At 34.0% G+C, this 17385-nt stretch overlaps 2 protein-coding genes across 14 annotated transcripts in view; both read left to right on the top strand.

The window, feature by feature from the left end:
• The window catches only part of LOC117780358 (protein bunched, class 2/F/G isoform), a 119868-nt gene that overhangs the window by 19258 nt on the left and 83225 nt on the right, over window positions 1-17385 (top strand). For 5 of the 8 annotated variants that reach the window (XM_034616855.1, XM_034616859.1, XM_034616856.1 and 2 more), the window contains one exon: window positions 15683-16465. The exons of 2 other annotated variants lie outside the window; for them this stretch is intronic. In XM_034616855.1, coding sequence (XP_034472746.1) covers window positions 15683-16465 — 783 coding nt within the window. Of the gene's footprint in view, window positions 1-11332; window positions 11416-15682; window positions 16466-17385 lie in introns of those variants that run through there. One more of the 8 variants, XM_034616862.1, reaches the window with a different exon arrangement.
• On the top strand, window positions 2373-4408 carry LOC117780364 (salivary glue protein Sgs-3-like). Of its 6 annotated transcripts, none has more exons than XM_034616875.1 (5): window positions 2373-2403; window positions 2466-3083; window positions 3449-3579; window positions 3764-3877; window positions 3914-4408. In XM_034616875.1, exons 1-5 carry the CDS (start codon window positions 2388-2390, stop codon window positions 4253-4255), a joined length of 1221 nt encoding a protein of 406 aa, XP_034472766.1. In that variant the 5' UTR covers window positions 2373-2387; the 3' UTR covers window positions 4256-4408. The 6 variants fall into 6 exon arrangements, with proteins under 6 accessions (XP_034472766.1, XP_034472767.1, XP_034472768.1 ...); XM_034616876.1 differs by having other exon boundaries at window positions 3764-3979; window positions 4016-4408; XM_034616877.1 differs by having other exon boundaries at window positions 3449-3477; window positions 3764-4408.

The raw sequence follows: 17385 nt of genomic DNA, 5'->3' as shown, positions 1-17385 counted from the left end.
TATGTGTTTTTATTATATGTCAAGTGTCAGTTTGAAACAAATTAAAGTAACCGGTGGGCTTGGAACTTGGAGGTGGGTTCTGTTTACGTTCAGCCGGTAACGACCTTGACAGCAAAAAAAACTTATTATCGGGTATGTAAACAAACAATCACAGAAAGTTGATTATGGATTTGCATTTTATGGAGAGCACACATAACAAAAAATGTACGTAGTATTTTTAAACTCATAGGAAAGTTACAAGAAAATGAAAATCAATAAAAAGTCCGTACAGACAGAGAAATGGGAATGGAAATGGAAATGAAAATGAAAATGGGGGAAAATGTCAAATAGTGCTGCAAGCAACGCTAACTTGAGTGAAAAGCAATACCAACTGAACGTGAAAGTTGTTGTACAAACAGCTCAAAATTTTACACCGTTTTGGCCATGTTACGAACGGTTACCGCCTTCTCTCTTTCATTAGCGTCACTTTGACGACTAACGACTGACGACTGTCGGCGGGGGCGTTTAAAAAGCAAATGTTGTCACTTTTCAGTTATCAGTTTTCACATATAAACAAAAGCCTGGAAATTAGCTGAGATTAAGTTTTTGCAGCTGCTGCTAATAAAATTTCAATTGAACTTTTCTAACTTAAAACACATTGAGTAACAATTGTGATTACATGTGTTTTTATTTATTTTGTACCTGAAGAGTTTTTAGGTCAAATTCAAGATAGGAAAATACGACTGATAAAGCCGTAAAGTCAAGTAAAATAATAATAATAATTAAAATGTATAATTTAAGCCGCTTTTCAATCTCTTTATAAAAGTTGGGTAACACATATTTTGTCTACTTCTAATTATTTTCTGAACTGACTCTGAATCTTAGCTGAGACAAGTAAAGTTCTCAAATTGAAATGTATATACATAGACAAGAGATATATCATAATTCAATGACTCAAAATCAAATTCTTCCGAATATGTATTAAATGACAGAATCTTGCGGAAAACGATTGAAACTTGTTCAGTAGAATCTTGACTGATTGGTAGGAATCAGTTTCTTCAGATATTCGTCTGCTAGCACTAGCTTTAGAGGCACGTCGAATTGACGGGATTTCTCCTCATTAACGTCTCTTTGAACCACACAAATCTAAAAAAATCAGTCGAATCTACAAGTGTGCGAAAAGCTAATAAGCGTGTCGGCGACAATAAGACTGCCTAGTGACGTATGCAGGTGGTTTTAATACATATACATATATTTAGAATATATGTATATATGTGTCTGCGGTATCAGATTCTCGTTGGCATAAATGTGCGTGACAAAATGCACTTCTTATCACGGCGCCTTTGCTTTGCGTAGCCTAATTTGCTTGGGGATAAACGGAACGAGCGGAAAGAGAAAGAGTAGAGAGTTTTATATGGAATTTGCCGCTGGGTCGTTGCCATTTTCCATTGTATTTTCGCACCTAATTACGCCCCAAACTAGGGAGAGATGGGTGGTTAAATAAGAGGACTGCTTTATTGTTTGTTAATTCATTAAGCATATTTGTTTGCATAAGTAGCAGGAGATAGAGAGGTAATGTTGTAGTTGGTGCTGTGTATCATCAGATAAGGGAACGGGAAACGTTTAGAAGAACCAAGTGGGAGCTCGTGTCATTGGCTGCTTATTGATTGTCTCAATCCATTAAACAATTCATTGTTTCCTTCATTATACTGACTCACCTTTGTTTGCCTTATTGGCAAAGCATTTCCGTTTTACAAGCCTCAAGTTGTCCCAATCAGATGTTTAAAAAATATGAAGGAAAATTTAATGTTAATAATAATAACAAAGATAATAAAAACTCGTTTTTAAAGGATATTTATATATAAATTTCATTAAAATTAAGTATAAATTTCATTTATAAATTTTTCATACAAATAAATTATAAATAAATAAATTAACTTCAGAGTAACTTTAGCACTTGCCTGCTCCGATTACAACTGTTTATCTTTCTAAGAAAAACACTGCGATTTTTTTATGTGCTTAATGGGCAATGAACTCAGGTCTCTCTCTATTTCTCTGCCTTTATGGTGTACCACCGCAGCGATGACATAATATGCCATATTGATTTTAATTAATTTGAATAGTTTTATGAAGTCAGCAGCAAAAGTGTGTACTCAGTACTACCATTTGTAAAATTTTGCGAACCATAAAATTAATTGGACAAGATGCGGGAAAACGATAAAAATCTCGCACATCAAAAGGACCATCAAATACCGATAACCAGATACCACACTCACTATCTAACCGACATTTTTCGATAAGACGCCGAGATACAGAACAGGATGGGTCTACCATATAAAAGTGTCAAATTCATTTGTGCAAAACTCAGTCAATTATTTTGAAGGCTTCAACAACGACATTTATTCAAGATGAAGATCCAATATGGTATAAATTATAAACTCAACCAGCTGGAGAGACTTTCCTTAAATTGTTCTATACCCTTGCAGTCCTTTTGCCCCTTGTGGCTCTTTTAGTGGCCAACACCGGAGCGGCCAACATTAGATCCTCGGTAAAGACCGTTAATAATGACCTATATCGTCGGTATGTCTGTGCCAAAAAGCCCGATGGATTTCGTACTCTGAGACCTGGCAGTTGCTCACAGTTCTTTGAGTGTCAGGCTGGCGTTGCCATTCCCAAAACTTGCCTCCGTTTCTTTGATTCTAAGGCCCAGAAGTGTGTGGACTACAACATAGGCTGTGTTGAGGTTAAACAGACGACGAATAAGAAAGATATAGAAAATATAACACCACCATGTGAGACAACCACGCCACCGTGGGAGGAAACAACAACCACTTGCTCCACTCCGGCTGAGAAACCCACAACAACCACCTGCTCAACTCCGGCTGAAAAACCAACAACAACCACTTGCTCAACTCCGGCTGAGAAACCAACAACAACCACTTGCTCAACTCCGGCTGAGAAACCCACAACAACCACCTGCTCAACTCCAGCTGATAAACCAACAACAACAACCTGCACCACTCCAGCTAAAAAACCAACAACAACCACTTGCTCAACTCCGGCTGAGAAACCAACAACAACCACTTGCTCAACTCCGGCTGAGAAACCCACAACAACCACCTGCTCAACTCCAGCTGATAAACCAACAACAACAACCTGCACCACTCCAGCTGAAAAACCAACAACAACCACTTGCTCAACTCCTGAGAAACCAACAACCACTTGCTCAACTCCGGCTGAGCCCAACAACCACTCCGCTGCAGTACCAGCAACAATACACTTGCGCCATCGCGGAGAAACCAACAACTGCTCAACTCGCTGCAAACCAACAACAACCACTTGCTCTCCAGCTGGGCACCAACAACAACCACCACGTGTACAACAACTCCTGCCACGCCACCAACAACAACCACTTGCACCACTCCAGCGGAGAAACCAACAACAACCACCTGCTCAACTCCGGCTGAGCAACCAACAACAACCACAACTCCCGCTGCAAAACCAACAACAACCACTTGCTCTACTCCAGCTGAGATACCCACAACAACAACTTGCTCAACTCCGGCTGAGAAACCAACAACAACCACAACTCCCGCTGCAAAACCAACAACCACTTGCACCACTCCAGCTGAGGCACAACAATCCTCTGCCACGCCACCAACAACAACCGTGCGCCACTCCAGCGGAGAAACCAACAACAAACCACTTGCTCTACTCCAGCTGAGAAAACAACAACCACAACTCCGCTGCAAAAACAACAATACGCTTGTCTACTCCAGCTGAGAAACCAACAACAACCACTTGCACCACTCCAGCTGAGGCACCGACAACAACCACCACGTGTACAACAACTCCTGCCACGCCACCAACAACAACCACGTGCACCACTCCAGCGGAGATACCAACAACAACCACCTGCTCAACTCCGGCTGAGAAACCAACAACAACCACTTGCTCAACTCCGGCTGAGAAACCAACAACAACCACAACTCCCGCTGCAAAACCAACAACAACCACTTGCTCTACTCCAGCTGAGAAACCAACAACAACCACTTGCACCACTCCAGCTGAGGCACCGACAACAACCACCACGTGTACAACAACTCCTGCCACGCCACCAACAACAACCACGTGCACCACAACACCTGTTGGAACGTCAACAACAACCACCTGCTCGCCACCCACTACAAAGCCGTGTGCGGAGCCAACGACAACCGTCTGCCCTACACTAGAATCAACCACAGCAACAGCTGCCTCATGGTGGAGGTTGTGGTAGTAAACTCTAAATTGAGATAAAAGTCGATGTAAACTCTGGACCCATTTGAGATCATATTATAGTGCATATGACATCTATCCATCTCCTATCTTTGTTTCCTTGCATAATTAAAATATTTTTAAAAATGCTGAGCATATAGAATTGAATTCTTAATTCCGGACTTTTATTTATCTAACTTAAATTAATCCAATTAGAAATAAAATTGAAATTCTGGAGGTTAAGCCAATCTTAATTTGCATATTTTTAATGTGATTCAGTTAACAAAAATCAGAATACATCGTAGAATTTTTGGGGAAACAACATTTTATTAGGCAAACAACATTCAAAATAGAAAACAGAGCAAAAAGTCAACGTCATAAATTTGCAGGTATAAAAAATGTTTTTATTTGTAATGATTTATAGGAATTCTTAATGAAGGGGTTTATTAGATGCCGTCTAGACAGAAATTGGCAGATGTGACTGTAAATTCTCAATAATTTCTTGATAAAAAGAATTGCAAAAGTAATCTTTCAAAGTGAGAGATAGATACTACAATTTCTACTGACATTGTTGGTTAGATATTTATCATACTCTTTTTTTTTTGACACTTCCAAAAATTGTCGGAAATGATTCTACGGCTAAATGGAATTTCCTGTTGTGTTTCAAATTGTACAAGAACTTAGCTATTATATAACAGAAATAGTGGCATATGGTAAACGATGAATGTAAGATGATATATATAAATATATATGCCTGAAACACATTATTTTTAGTAAGAGCAGAAGTATTTTAAAAAATTATCGAGTGTAAATTGTAACTCACCCTTTTACAGTATTTATTTTCCGGCATATTTATTCTTAACATTCTAAATTTAACTTATCAAGTATCTTAAATATTTTGAAATTCGCTTTATTTTATCTGGATCAAAATTGATCGTACTTAATTTTTTATTTTTGCCACTTTGGAAAGTGTTTGATTCTAAATGTTAGCGCATCTGTGGATCGCACCGACACGTGCGAACTAGACCAAATGAACTTGCAAACTTCAACACTAAATTGAGATTCACCTTTTCATTCCGGAATACTGTAATTTGAATAAGTATGTTTTTTTTTTTTACTTCATTTAAAATCTAAAATATTTCGAATTTCACTTTATTTTATTTCTACTGTACCGCCTTTCTATGCGCTTCTCATTTATAGATGCTTATTTTTTCTTTTAAGTTTTGTTATTGTTTTTATTTAGTTTCTTGTTCAACGTCTCGTCGCTAAACTAGAGATTTTAACGTATGTTTGTGTGTGTGTGTGTGCGACAGTGTATGTGTTTGTGCCGATACATGAATAGTTTAAGCCGGTTTTTTCTTTGTCTACAGCTTGTTGCCGTTTTTAGCTATTTTGCCGGTTTCATTGTTGTGTTTGCTTTGACTGTTGTTTTTATTTTTGTTGTCGTTTATTAGTCATCATCAAGCAAGCTTAACCCCTCCCCTAGCCCGCCTCCTCGTCCCCAACCCACCCTACTCGCTGACCACCCAACACAAGAGGCGGCCATATAAAAAACTCCATTAAAGTCTCTCTCTCTCTCTCTTCACCGCACTGCGTCTCTTGCTCACTCCTTTTAGTCTTTGTTTGGCAGTTTCGAGAGTAAGTTTTTTTTGACTGTATATGTGTGCGTGTATGTGTGTTTGTGACGACACAGCTGACGCTGACAACAGCTGTTTTCTTGAGGTTGTGTTGTTAGTGCTGCCGGCTGCGTTGGGTGACAACGCCCACGTGGCATCCACACATTGCATCCTAAAAATTCAAATTAAATATTATTCTAAAATGTTGATGCAGAATCATATAGGATGCAAAATAATGAAAAAATTGGCATTCCGGAAGGAAATCGGTCACGAATTGACAAAGTTATGAAGATTTGAAGTTTTGAAATAGTGTCCAAGGGAGTGAAGAAAATGGACAATGACCATACCCATCGAAAAAATTGATAGTAATGGCAAAAATATTATATTTTCCAATTTTGATGCAGAATCAAAAAAGAGGTCAAAACAATATAGAATTGACATTCCGGAAGAAAATCGGTCAAGATTTGACAAAGTTATGAAGGTTTGAAATTCTGAAATAGTGTCTGCGGGAAAGTATGGAGAAAATGGACAGTGACCATACCCATCGAAAAATTTGATAGTGAAGGCAAAAATATTATATTTTCCAATTTTGATGCAGAATCAAAATAAACAGCAAAACAGTATAAAATTGACATTCCGGAAGGAAATCGGTGAAGATTTGACAAAGTTATGATGGCTTGAACTTCTGAAATAGTGTCTGCGGGAAAGTATGGAGAAAATGGAAATTTGATAGTAATGGCAAGAATATTATATTTTCCAATTTTGATGCAGAATCAAAATAGAGGTCAAAACAATATAGAATTGACATTCCGGAAGATAATCGGTCAAGATTTGACAAAGCTATGATGGCTTGAAGTTATGAAATAGTGTCTACGGGAAAGTATGGAGAAAATGGACAGTGAGGGCAAAAAAAATGTTACTCACCAATTTTGATGCAGAATGAAATTATATGTTAAATAATGATAAAATTGGCGGAATGCATGGAAATTGGTCGGTTCAGTTTTGAAAACGTTGACAGTTTGAAGTCTTGGATTAAGTGTCAAAGAGCAAAATACGGGGAAAAAAAAATAGACAGTGATAGAAAAAAAAATTTACCTGTAAAGTTTTATTGTTAATGAAATCTATTCAATTAAATCAATTGATCGTAAAAAGAAATCGATTTAAAGTATTAGCTAAAAATCGCCTCTGTGAAAATCGAATTTTAGATTTTTCGATGTAGTCTTGAATCAGTACATTTTCAATGCAATACCGTAACTGATGCATCAATTGTAATGTATTTGAGGGTAGTTGCATAGCAGTCAGCTTTTTATTTATTGCATATTTCTTATGTATTAGCGTAACTAATTAATAAATTGCTAATTGAATTGAAGCACTTTGCAAAGCGGCGCCTTGACGCTCCATTAATTTCGCATTAATTTTCTTCACACGCCAAAATGTACAATTAATTTTATTTACTTTGCCTACCGATTCTTATTGTTGCTGTTGTTGTTGTAGTGCCAATTTGATTTAGGCACATGCATTTGTCACGCTCACACCTACAGTTAGTCAATAAAGTGTTTTGACAACAAAAAGTATCACACATTGGGTGCTTATTTTTTAAAATATATAAATTTCGATGAAAATTATCTTTCTTTTTCAGTAATAAATAAAAATTAAATAAAAAAGCAAGTTAAATATAAATTTATGAAAATATAATTTTTTTTTCAAAGAATTTGAGATTTAATAAAAACACTTTCTTGACTCACTGTTCATACACGCGTAAAAAAGACAAGAGCAATATTCCCAGCTAAAATGCAAAATTAATGCAAATAAAACAAAAAAGATACAGATAAAAATTTGTTGAACGTCAAGCGCCGCGGAAAATTAAAAATACTGAAACAACATGAAAAAAGCAACTGCAACAACAACGAAAATAAAAAACCATATGTAAATTAAGCGAAATTTTGTATGCAAGTGATCTTTGTTTTATTTGTTTTCAATATATCCTGAAACAGTTGTAGGGTATATTTATTAAGCTTAATAAACAAAGTATAAATTGGTTTTTTATTTTATTTTATTTAGTTTTTTGTTACCCTAAGAGTTTCTCTCACTATCGATTACAGTTACTATGGAAATTTCAGAAATTAATTAATTTGATTAATATTCTGAATACTCTTTTTTTTACTTACTTTTTTTCTTCATTTTGATATATCGATTGTAGTTTTTGTAATTATTTCATTTCTCATTGCCAAAAACGAACGCAGTCGCCCATGGCCAACGCCAGGGGGCGCTGCAGTGTCGGCGGCTTCCGCACAGTGTAATGTGTGCAACGTTTGGATTATAAGAAAAAGCTATAATAAATCAAATCAACAACTACACAAAAATAAAAAAATCCAAATTGATCATTGCAGTTTTCGCCGACAACATTTTTAAATACGATGTATGACAAAATAAAGGTCGACGCTCCGCTGAATTTGGATTTATCTTAAATTTATCTAAAAGATCATCAAGCAATTTTGTACTAGTTTAATGAAAGCGGAATGATTTATTTTCATAGCCCATATTTGCTCTTTATTGTGACGATCATTAAAGCAACATTTTCACATTTTCATGTTGATCAACTGAAAAATATGCTTCCTGATTCTGTGTCTTGACATTTATGGCATTTTCATGAGTATTCTTAGTATATATAATTATAGAGGAACAGGTTGCCACTTTTTGTAGCTCCTATGAATTTCAAATATTTTTTAAGGAATTACAAAAAGGATTTTAGGAGTCGAAAACAAGGATTAATGAAAAAAGATCAAAACTTATGAAATTGAAATAAAAAGATATTCCGATTTTCTACAGACCTAATCAATTTAGATTTGTCTTAAGTTTTATCTTTACTTTATTCCTAATTATTTATTCCTAAAACTGGAATTTCTTTTTAAGGCTTCCTATTATTTACTTCCAAATTAAATGCTTCCTCGATTTGTTTTTCTAATCACGTATAATTTCCAAATTTTCGTATTCTGAGTAATATTTTGCGACATTTGGATAGAGAATCGACATTTTCAGTCGTTTTATTTTTAAGTCAAATTAATGATTAAACCGAAATTACAACTAACAAAAGGATTGTCACAATCATTAATTTCTGGAATTTAGTCTATTTTACTTTGAGGTTTCGGTGGTTAACTGCGGGCAAGGGGTAGGGGAAAGTGGAGGTTCTTATCAGTGTGATAACTGCAACCCCATCGATTATGCGTGTCTTACGTGTGTGTGTGCGCGGAGGGGGTGTGTGTGCGTGAGGTGTTCTTGAATTTTAAGGTCTTTTGCAATGTGCACTTGATAACATACAAATGACCTGAAAGTACTGCAGTAATTGGCAGTGCTAGACTGGCAGTTACCCTGTAGCTGTTTTATTATTATTATAACGTTAAATAAAATAAAATTAAATAAAATATTTCCATAGTAGTATATTATTTTTAGCAGTCACTTGATCAAAGGCTCGACAAACTTCAATCATTCATAAATCTATCAAAACTTGACCGATCTGCATTCAAATTTAATTAACTTCGTTCAAATAATTTTTTTTTTACTTGCAATTGCCGACTGTTTTATGACTCGTATTAATATAACCTTTATTGAACGGTTTTGTCGGGTATTTGTCGCTGTCTTTTTTTTATCACTTGGCGCCAGGGTGATTAAATTAAATTGAGGTGACTATATTGTGGATCATGAGTGTACTTCTGTGTGCTTGTCTGTATGTGTGTATAAAAATACACTCATGGTTAGATAATTAAGTAAAATAAATAAATAATAAAATTTGATTTCAATCTATAAATTAATGTAGTATAATAAAAATTATTTGTTAATTTTGATTATTTTTTATTTTATTTATTAATACAAAGATTTAAAAGTAGTCTCCAAAAATTGAGATATTTAAAATCAAACTAAAAATTATTTTAATTAATTAATTAATTTTAACTTTTTGTGGAAGCTGTTTCTCTTTGCCATTTGACAATTTGTTGTTATTGTTATTGTTATTGTTGTGATCTGTTAATTTGCTTAATTGATTGACAGCAACAACGATAAAAACAACAAACAACAAATTGAAACAAGGCGACGGTCAAGATGCCAAAAAAGAATAGAAAAAAAAGAAAAGTAAAGAAAATTTGCAAAAAGTCTAAAGAAAACGGGCGACAACCAATAAATAAAATAAAACAATTTTCAAAACATTTAAAAATAGTGCGCAAATTGCTATTTTTATATATTATAAACGACAAAAACAACGCCAACTTAAAAACAATCACAATAACAAATGATAACTCTCTCTCTCTCTCTTGCTGAGTAATCAACAGTTATGTCTCTCTCTCTTTGCCTCTTATTAGAATTACAAGCAGTTACACATGTGATTGATTCTCTCTCTCTCTCTCTCTGTCTTTCTGTTGTTTATCTCTAATTGCATTTTTCAAGAGTTTTGTTGTTGTTTTTGCTTCTCCTTCTTTCATCTTCTGCTTCCATTCGCTTTTTATTGTTGTTTTTATTGCACATTATCGTCATTTTTGTATTTGTTGCCATTTTTCGTTGCGCTCAATAAGGAGAAAAATTAAACAAAATAAAACAAGCAAAGCAAAACAAAGAATTAGAAAACACATTTTTTATTGCGTTGCGGGTCTTTTTTGTTTTGTTTTGTCAACTCAAAGAGAAATCTGAGCAAGCGACAGATACTTGATATATAATAGATACAGATTCAAATGTATCTTATGGTAAAAAGATACAAAATATTCATAATATGTTATGGTTTTAAATTTAAAAATTACTGTAGATCTTTGAAAAATATTGCCTAAGATTTTAATATAATTTTTTTCTATAATACACTATTTATATTTTAAGTTTCGTTTGTAATTCAAATATTTTATTTAAACTCATATTCTGTATTTTTGGTGCGTGTCTTAGCTGCCTTTTTGTACAGTTTTAGAGCCGCTGCTCACAGCTAAGTTGTTATATTTCGTTTTGTACCCAGCTTTGATCGACAGTACAAATTATCCAAGTTGTTTCTTCGTTAAATGTACCCATTAAATTTCGTGTCTTGACTAAACTGTATAAAGCTGACCAATGACTCTGAAACCATGCTGCACATTTAGTACAGACACATAATTTAAAAAATTTCTTACAAAAGTGCAAACTGCTTTTGAAATTACCCTAAATACCCATGGCTTGGGTAAATTTCACTGTTTTGGAACTTATGTCAGTCATTAGTGACTTGGCTAATTTCCTAAAGCAGCTTACAAATAACCCAAGTCAAGTGTCTTAGATAAATGTATCCTTTTTTTTTTGACAGTTTAAGCTTATACACTTTAGTCAAGACATGCACCGATAACGTAAGCAAGCAGTGCACTGCCTTACCGATACTGCAGTCAAGCAGTGCAGATACATACGTTACCTTTTAAAATTCAATCCAAACAAATTGTATCTAAATTTGAGCTTTTATGTATTTATTTATTTTCTTCTCTTTGCAGGTAAGCTAAAATTAAAAACCAAGCACAATTTGCTTAAATATCAGAGTGAGTAATTAGTGTACCTTAAATATTTCCCTTTCCCACAAAAAACAATTCTAAAATTCTTAAAAAAATCCTTTTCACATTTCGCATTTAAACAAATATTCATGCACAATTTGTATTGTAAAATCGAGTACTAACATAATGCATCAAACATTTGTTCAAGTTACACAATAAATAAATCTTTGTTGTTATCGTTATTGTTATCGAAACTATTTGTGGTCTCTTTCTTTGCATAATCTCTTCTCTTGCTCTCGCTCTTTCTAAATCTATTTCTATCTCTCTTTAACTTGTGTGCTGTCAATTTAAAAAAAAAACTTTTAACATGACTTACGATAATACCAAAAAAAAAAATTTTTTTTACCTAATTCATAATTAAAGGTCAAAGTCTAAATGCTCTTTAGCTATATAATAATATAAAAAATATATATTAATTTATATATAATAGTATAAAATATATAAATATATTAATAATATAAATATCTATTATAGGATTTATAAATATATTTTTATTGAATCTGTATATTAAATAATATTTGACATATTTGCTGCATATTTTAACATTTTTTTTTTTTGTAGTTTTTTTTTATTGCAAAGCTAAATTTTCGTTAAAAATAAAAGTTAAAAAACTCAGCAGTAAGCAATGGAAATGTTAAGATAAAAATGCAATTTGCATTTGCATTGAATTTTATACTATTACATTTTTCATGCTCAATCAGAAATTAAAGTTAGAGTAGGAGAAGCTTGACTTCATTTCGCTTTTTGCATTTTTCTCTTGATATTTTCTTTTAGCCACAACAACAACAACAACTTGAGTTCCATTCACCTAATTTCATCTTGCTTTGGCAGAGAAAATGAGAAGAAAAAATACAAAAATTTTATTTCCTTGTTTTGTTGTTGTTGTTGTTTTAACTACGACACACTGAACAACAATAACAAAAACAACAAAAATGTGCATAATGTTTGCATTGTTTTGTGTGTAGAAAGAGGGGAGAAAGGAGGAAAGAAGAAGAAAAAACAGAGAGGGAAAACATGTGCGAAACTCGCATGTAATTTGTGCATTAAACTTGCAACAACAACAATAACAAGTAGCATAAACAACAACAATACACAATTACAAGTTTGGTCACAACAATTGTTAACATATTTTTCGTTGATTATTATGCAACAGAGATATTAACAACAAATGTTGTTTTGTTAGATTTTAAATATTTAATATGACTACTAAATTCGTTTGTTTAATTAGAGCACAAACTAACCATAGTTATATTGCTGTCTCTTTTACACCAAATAAAGTTTTTCACTGAAAAATTTAAAACCACAAAAATATTTCCCTTTTAACGGGGCTAGTCGAATATAGAATACCTTTCAGATTGTCTCTTAATATTATCAAGCGGAATGTCACTTTTTTCATTGCTTGGCGTTAAAATTCATTCTGCATTTAAATTTTATTAAATTCAATATAACAAAACTTTAAATTTTGAAATTTTAAAAATTGAAAATTTTACATCTCAAGTTTTTACTTTTAGTCTACTCCTTAAATCATAATTAGTATAAAACAACACTTTTAATATGATTCTGAGACCTATAATTTTTCTGCAAAAAATCATGATAAATTGAACAAAATTTTGACTTGTAAAGTTGCCAAGTCAAACTTTCGACCAACTTCAAACATTCATAAGTTGGTCAAAACCTAACCGATAGTCAAACGGAATGTCCTTTTGTTCATGGTCTGGTCCCCTAAATTTATTTTGCATTCAAACAAGAGGTTTTTTTTTCGTAAATTCAAACTTTTAATTCTTAAAGTAAGGAAAACCTTAATTTTTGTATCGATTATTATAATAATCGGCAACGAAGCTACCTTTTTGTTGCAGTTATTGATATTTTTGTCTCGATATCGATAAAGTTGACTGTGTGATGTCTTAGCTAATATACCCGACAATTGCATTCGACACTAAAGTGAAAAGCGCGCCAAATGAAAAGTTGTTGTTGTTGGAATTGCTGCACTTATATCCCGGATGTATGCGGCGTTGACTGAGTGCTGCTAACAGCAATGGTTGCAACTGCAGCAGCAACTATTGTTGTTGTTGTTGTTCCTTGCCACAGCTGCCAACTGAAAATGGGGGAAAAGTTGTCGCAGTCAATGTTGTTATTGTTGCTGTTGTTGTTGCTGTCACAAAATCTTTCAGCCTGGTTGCATTTTATTTATCGTTTTGCTCGTTGTGTTTAGATTTGAGTTTTGTGGCCAAAAAAAAGCCTCTGGAGAATTGCCCGCAAGTCTTTGCACTTAGAAAAAAATCAAGACTTTCGTACTTAAACAGTGAGAAATCGTATTCAAGTACAAGTCTGTAAAAGATTTAAATTAACTAGTTTAAGTACACAAAACTTTCCTATTTTTAGGTACTTTTCCATCGTGAAAAAAATATATTTTTATTACAAATAAATCTTAAACTTTCTATTAAAAAAAAAAAAACTGTTTGTCCTGACTCACTGACTGACTGATCATTGCACAGCCCAAACCATAAGACCTAGAAGGCTGAAATTTTCACACAACATAGCTGATACAATTTTATCGATAATACAATGGCAAGGGGTCAAAGCTCATTGAATATTTTGTATAAATATCTCTGTTGTTTTTGGAAGTATTTTAACGAGACACAGATTTTATTTTGTCCAAGGTCTTCAATATTCTGTGTAGGCTCGGTAAAAAATCTGACTATTATTTAAGATAGCTGTCAAAGGAATTATCAGTCAGACAGAATTAAAAATTTAATATCGATTCATGTTTAATTTAAGATTTTTGGAACACAACAAACTTAAAATATAAAGAACAAAACGAAACAAATTCAAGTACGGTTCTATCTAATTTAAACACGGCATATATTTCTCTAAGTGTTATTGCTGGTTACAAGAAAAACCGTTGATGGAAAATGAAGATGGAGATGAAGATGTTTTTATTAAGTTCGTCAACGTGGCGACTTCAAAAGGCGCCTGGCGGAAGCGAATCTTTGCTGAATTAATTGGCAGCACTTTTTTGTTGTTGCTGTTTCTCTCGTTTTCATTTTCATTTTGTTGCTGTTGTTGTTGTTGTGTTGCATGCACCAAAGTCGTTTGACAATTTCTCATTTCGCTTTTGCCTTGTTATTTTTATATTTCAATCGCATAAATTGCATTTTCATGTTGGCGTTGCCCATTTGCAACAATCATCATCATGCATGCCACATTCATCAGTGGCAGCTTCCCATTTATTGTTGCTGTTGCTGTTGCTGTTGTTGTTAATGCTGAGAACTGGAGCGCATCGGCAAATGTTGCCACAATTGTTGCATAATAATTTTGATGTCGCGTTACGATTTGCACTTTCGATTATTGTTAACTAAAAATGTCTTGTTAGAGCATCGATAGCATTATCGAAAATTTAGCAAATCGATGGAATGGAAAAGGAATCAGTAGGATGATGCGTTTGATAATGTGATGATACAGCGAAATATAAGAATTGATAAAGCTATCGATTGTTAAGCAAGTTGGCTAGAAAAGAATTTGGAAGCCCTATACGAAAGATCAAACATTTAATGTTATCGATAGCAAGGGAACTTATCGATAACAATAGAGCATATCGATAACTATCGATATCCATGAAACTTATCTATAACTATCGATAATGAGTGAACTAATCGAAACCTATTGATAACCAGTGAACTTATCGATAACTGACATGTTAAGCTCTGTAATCTTTTAGTTTTATTTGAAGTTTATGTGGTTTTTGGCATATCTTATTGTTTGAGACACTTGCGCTCATAATTACAAACTGGTTAAAGCGCATTTTCAACTCTCGAGAGAGAAACATTTGCGAGTGGATTTGTTTTATTTGTTACAATTCATTTCATTTGCCTGCCTGAAATGTACACTATTCAGATTCAGAATCAAATTCACGGTCACAACCACGCCCACAAATCCAACCCAATGACGTTGTTGGCTGTCGTGACACATTTATCATTCTCTTCCCCTCACAACCTTTACCCCTTACCTCCCCCCTCCCAGAAATTCCCAATATTGGCAAATTGACATCCAAAACAAAATGAAAAATAAAATATCTAAAGTTTTCAAATGAATTGATTTTGATTTCGAATTTGGAATCACTTCTCTTTGAATTATATACATATATATCTTCTGCTTTTTTCCCCCTTTTCTCTCTCTTTCTCTTTTTCTTTTTTTATTTGGTAATTTTGCGCGCTTCACAACACTAAAAATATGTATAAATACCCAAAAAAACAAAAAAAATCTCAAAATTTTAAATAAAAAAAATGAACTCAGCTTTGCTGTTGCCACGTCCACTAGCAGCAGCAGCAATCGCAAGCGCGCCTTTAGCAATCCTCACATTGCCACATGCCACATGCCACACATGCAACCGAATCAGCTTTATTACTACGATAAATCGCGATCGGGACGCAGCTCCTTTTGTCTGAACGAATCGTTGTGGCCCAACAGCAACAACAGCAGCAACACAACAGCAACATCAGCAACAGCAGCAACTGTTGCCAGCAGTGAGGGCAACCTATTTGCAACATCAACAACAACAACAATGATTAACAACCAGGAGGATGATCCCGATGAGGCAGTCGATCAATTTTCACCAACACTGTACAATCGTTTGACGGGACAGCCGATAACGTTAAGTCGTGCGATTCCGATACCAAACAGCAGCAGCAGTGCCGACAATAGTCCGCAACATCATCATTATTATCATCATCTGCATCATCATCATCAGCAGCAGCAGCAACAGCAACAACAACATCATCAGCAACGTTCTTTGAGCACAGGTTGTGCTGCACCAGCAACTGTTGCTGCCGTTGGTTACATGGCTTTCAGTGCGAGTCCAACAACGGGATTTGTTCACGCCTATTCACCGTTCTATGGCAGCTCACCGGATACTCCATGCCAAACACCAATGGGTTTCTTTAGCTATGATCCGGAGTTTGGACCGGGTATACATCGATTGCAGGTGCCAAACAACAGCACCAACAACAATAGCAACAACAACAACAGACGCAATTCGAGATCGTCGCTGGATTGTGCCACAGTTATGGCCGTCGACAGGTCGGTGTTGTGGGTTATACAGTGTTTTCTTCTTCTTCTTCACATTGTGTTTTCGTATTTCCATATTTCTCTGTCTCTCACTTTCTGTCTCTTTCTCTGTGTTTTTACTAAAAAAAATATATGTTGCAAGTCAGTGTTGCACGTTGATTTGCTATGCACCAAACATAAAAAATTAAGACCACGCATTTACTATACATCCTTATGTTTAAAATGGATTTATTGCACGATTAAATTGTTTCAGCTATGTTGTGTAAAAATTTCAGCCCCCTAGCTCTTATGGTTTGCGCTGTGCAATGCTCAGTCGGTGAGTGAGTCGGGACAAAGAATTTTGCATACATATAGAGACAATATATTTCCATGTGTTTACACAATTTCATAAAACTAAACTATTAAAATAAAAAAAAACATCATGTTTTCAATTTTAGATTTTTATTTCAAATAATACATGACTTTCCGTTTTATAGATTTAAATTCTCTTTGGAATTTTTTGATTTACTTTTTCATTAAATTTATCAGAAGTTTTTTAAGATGTTTAAAAATATTTGAGGTATTGATGTTGCCAATTAAAAATTAGATTCTTTTAGTCACAATTCAGTAAAGATAGATTTAATTCCTTTTTATAGATTTCAATTCTCTTTGAATTTTTTTAATGTGATTTTTCATTTAAATTTATCAGTAGTTTTTAAGATGTTTAAAAATATTAGAGGTTTTGATGTTTCCAATGAAAAATTAGTTTCTTTTAGTCACAATTCAGTAAAGAAACCAAATTAATATTTCGCATCCTTTTCTTTAATTCGTGGCATTGAAAAATGTCAAAAATTATACTTTATACTCTTGCTTACTTGACATGCACTCAACTTTCGCAACCTTTTTTTCTCAATTTTTCTTTGGCAATAGCTTTGAGAAAACGGCTATCTTAT

This window comes from Drosophila innubila, assembly GCF_004354385.1.
Source record: "Drosophila innubila isolate TH190305 chromosome 2L unlocalized genomic scaffold, UK_Dinn_1.0 4_B_2L, whole genome shotgun sequence".
NCBI classification, from domain to species: Eukaryota; Metazoa; Arthropoda; class Insecta; order Diptera; family Drosophilidae; genus Drosophila; species Drosophila innubila.
Note: the sequence above shows the minus strand (reverse complement) of the source record. Positions and strands in the feature narration are given on the sequence as shown.

Excerpts from the sequence above, each read along its gene's own strand:
- LOC117780364 (XM_034616873.1), top strand. Across the intron at positions 3,084-3,448 it reads TTGCTCAACTCCGGCTGAGA|AACCAACAACAACCACAACT; the intron begins AACCCACAACAA and ends CTCCGGCTGAGC. Across the intron at positions 3,580-3,763 it reads CAACCACAACTCCCGCTGCA|AAACCAACAACAACCACTTG; the intron begins AAACCAACAACC and ends ACTCCAGCTGAG.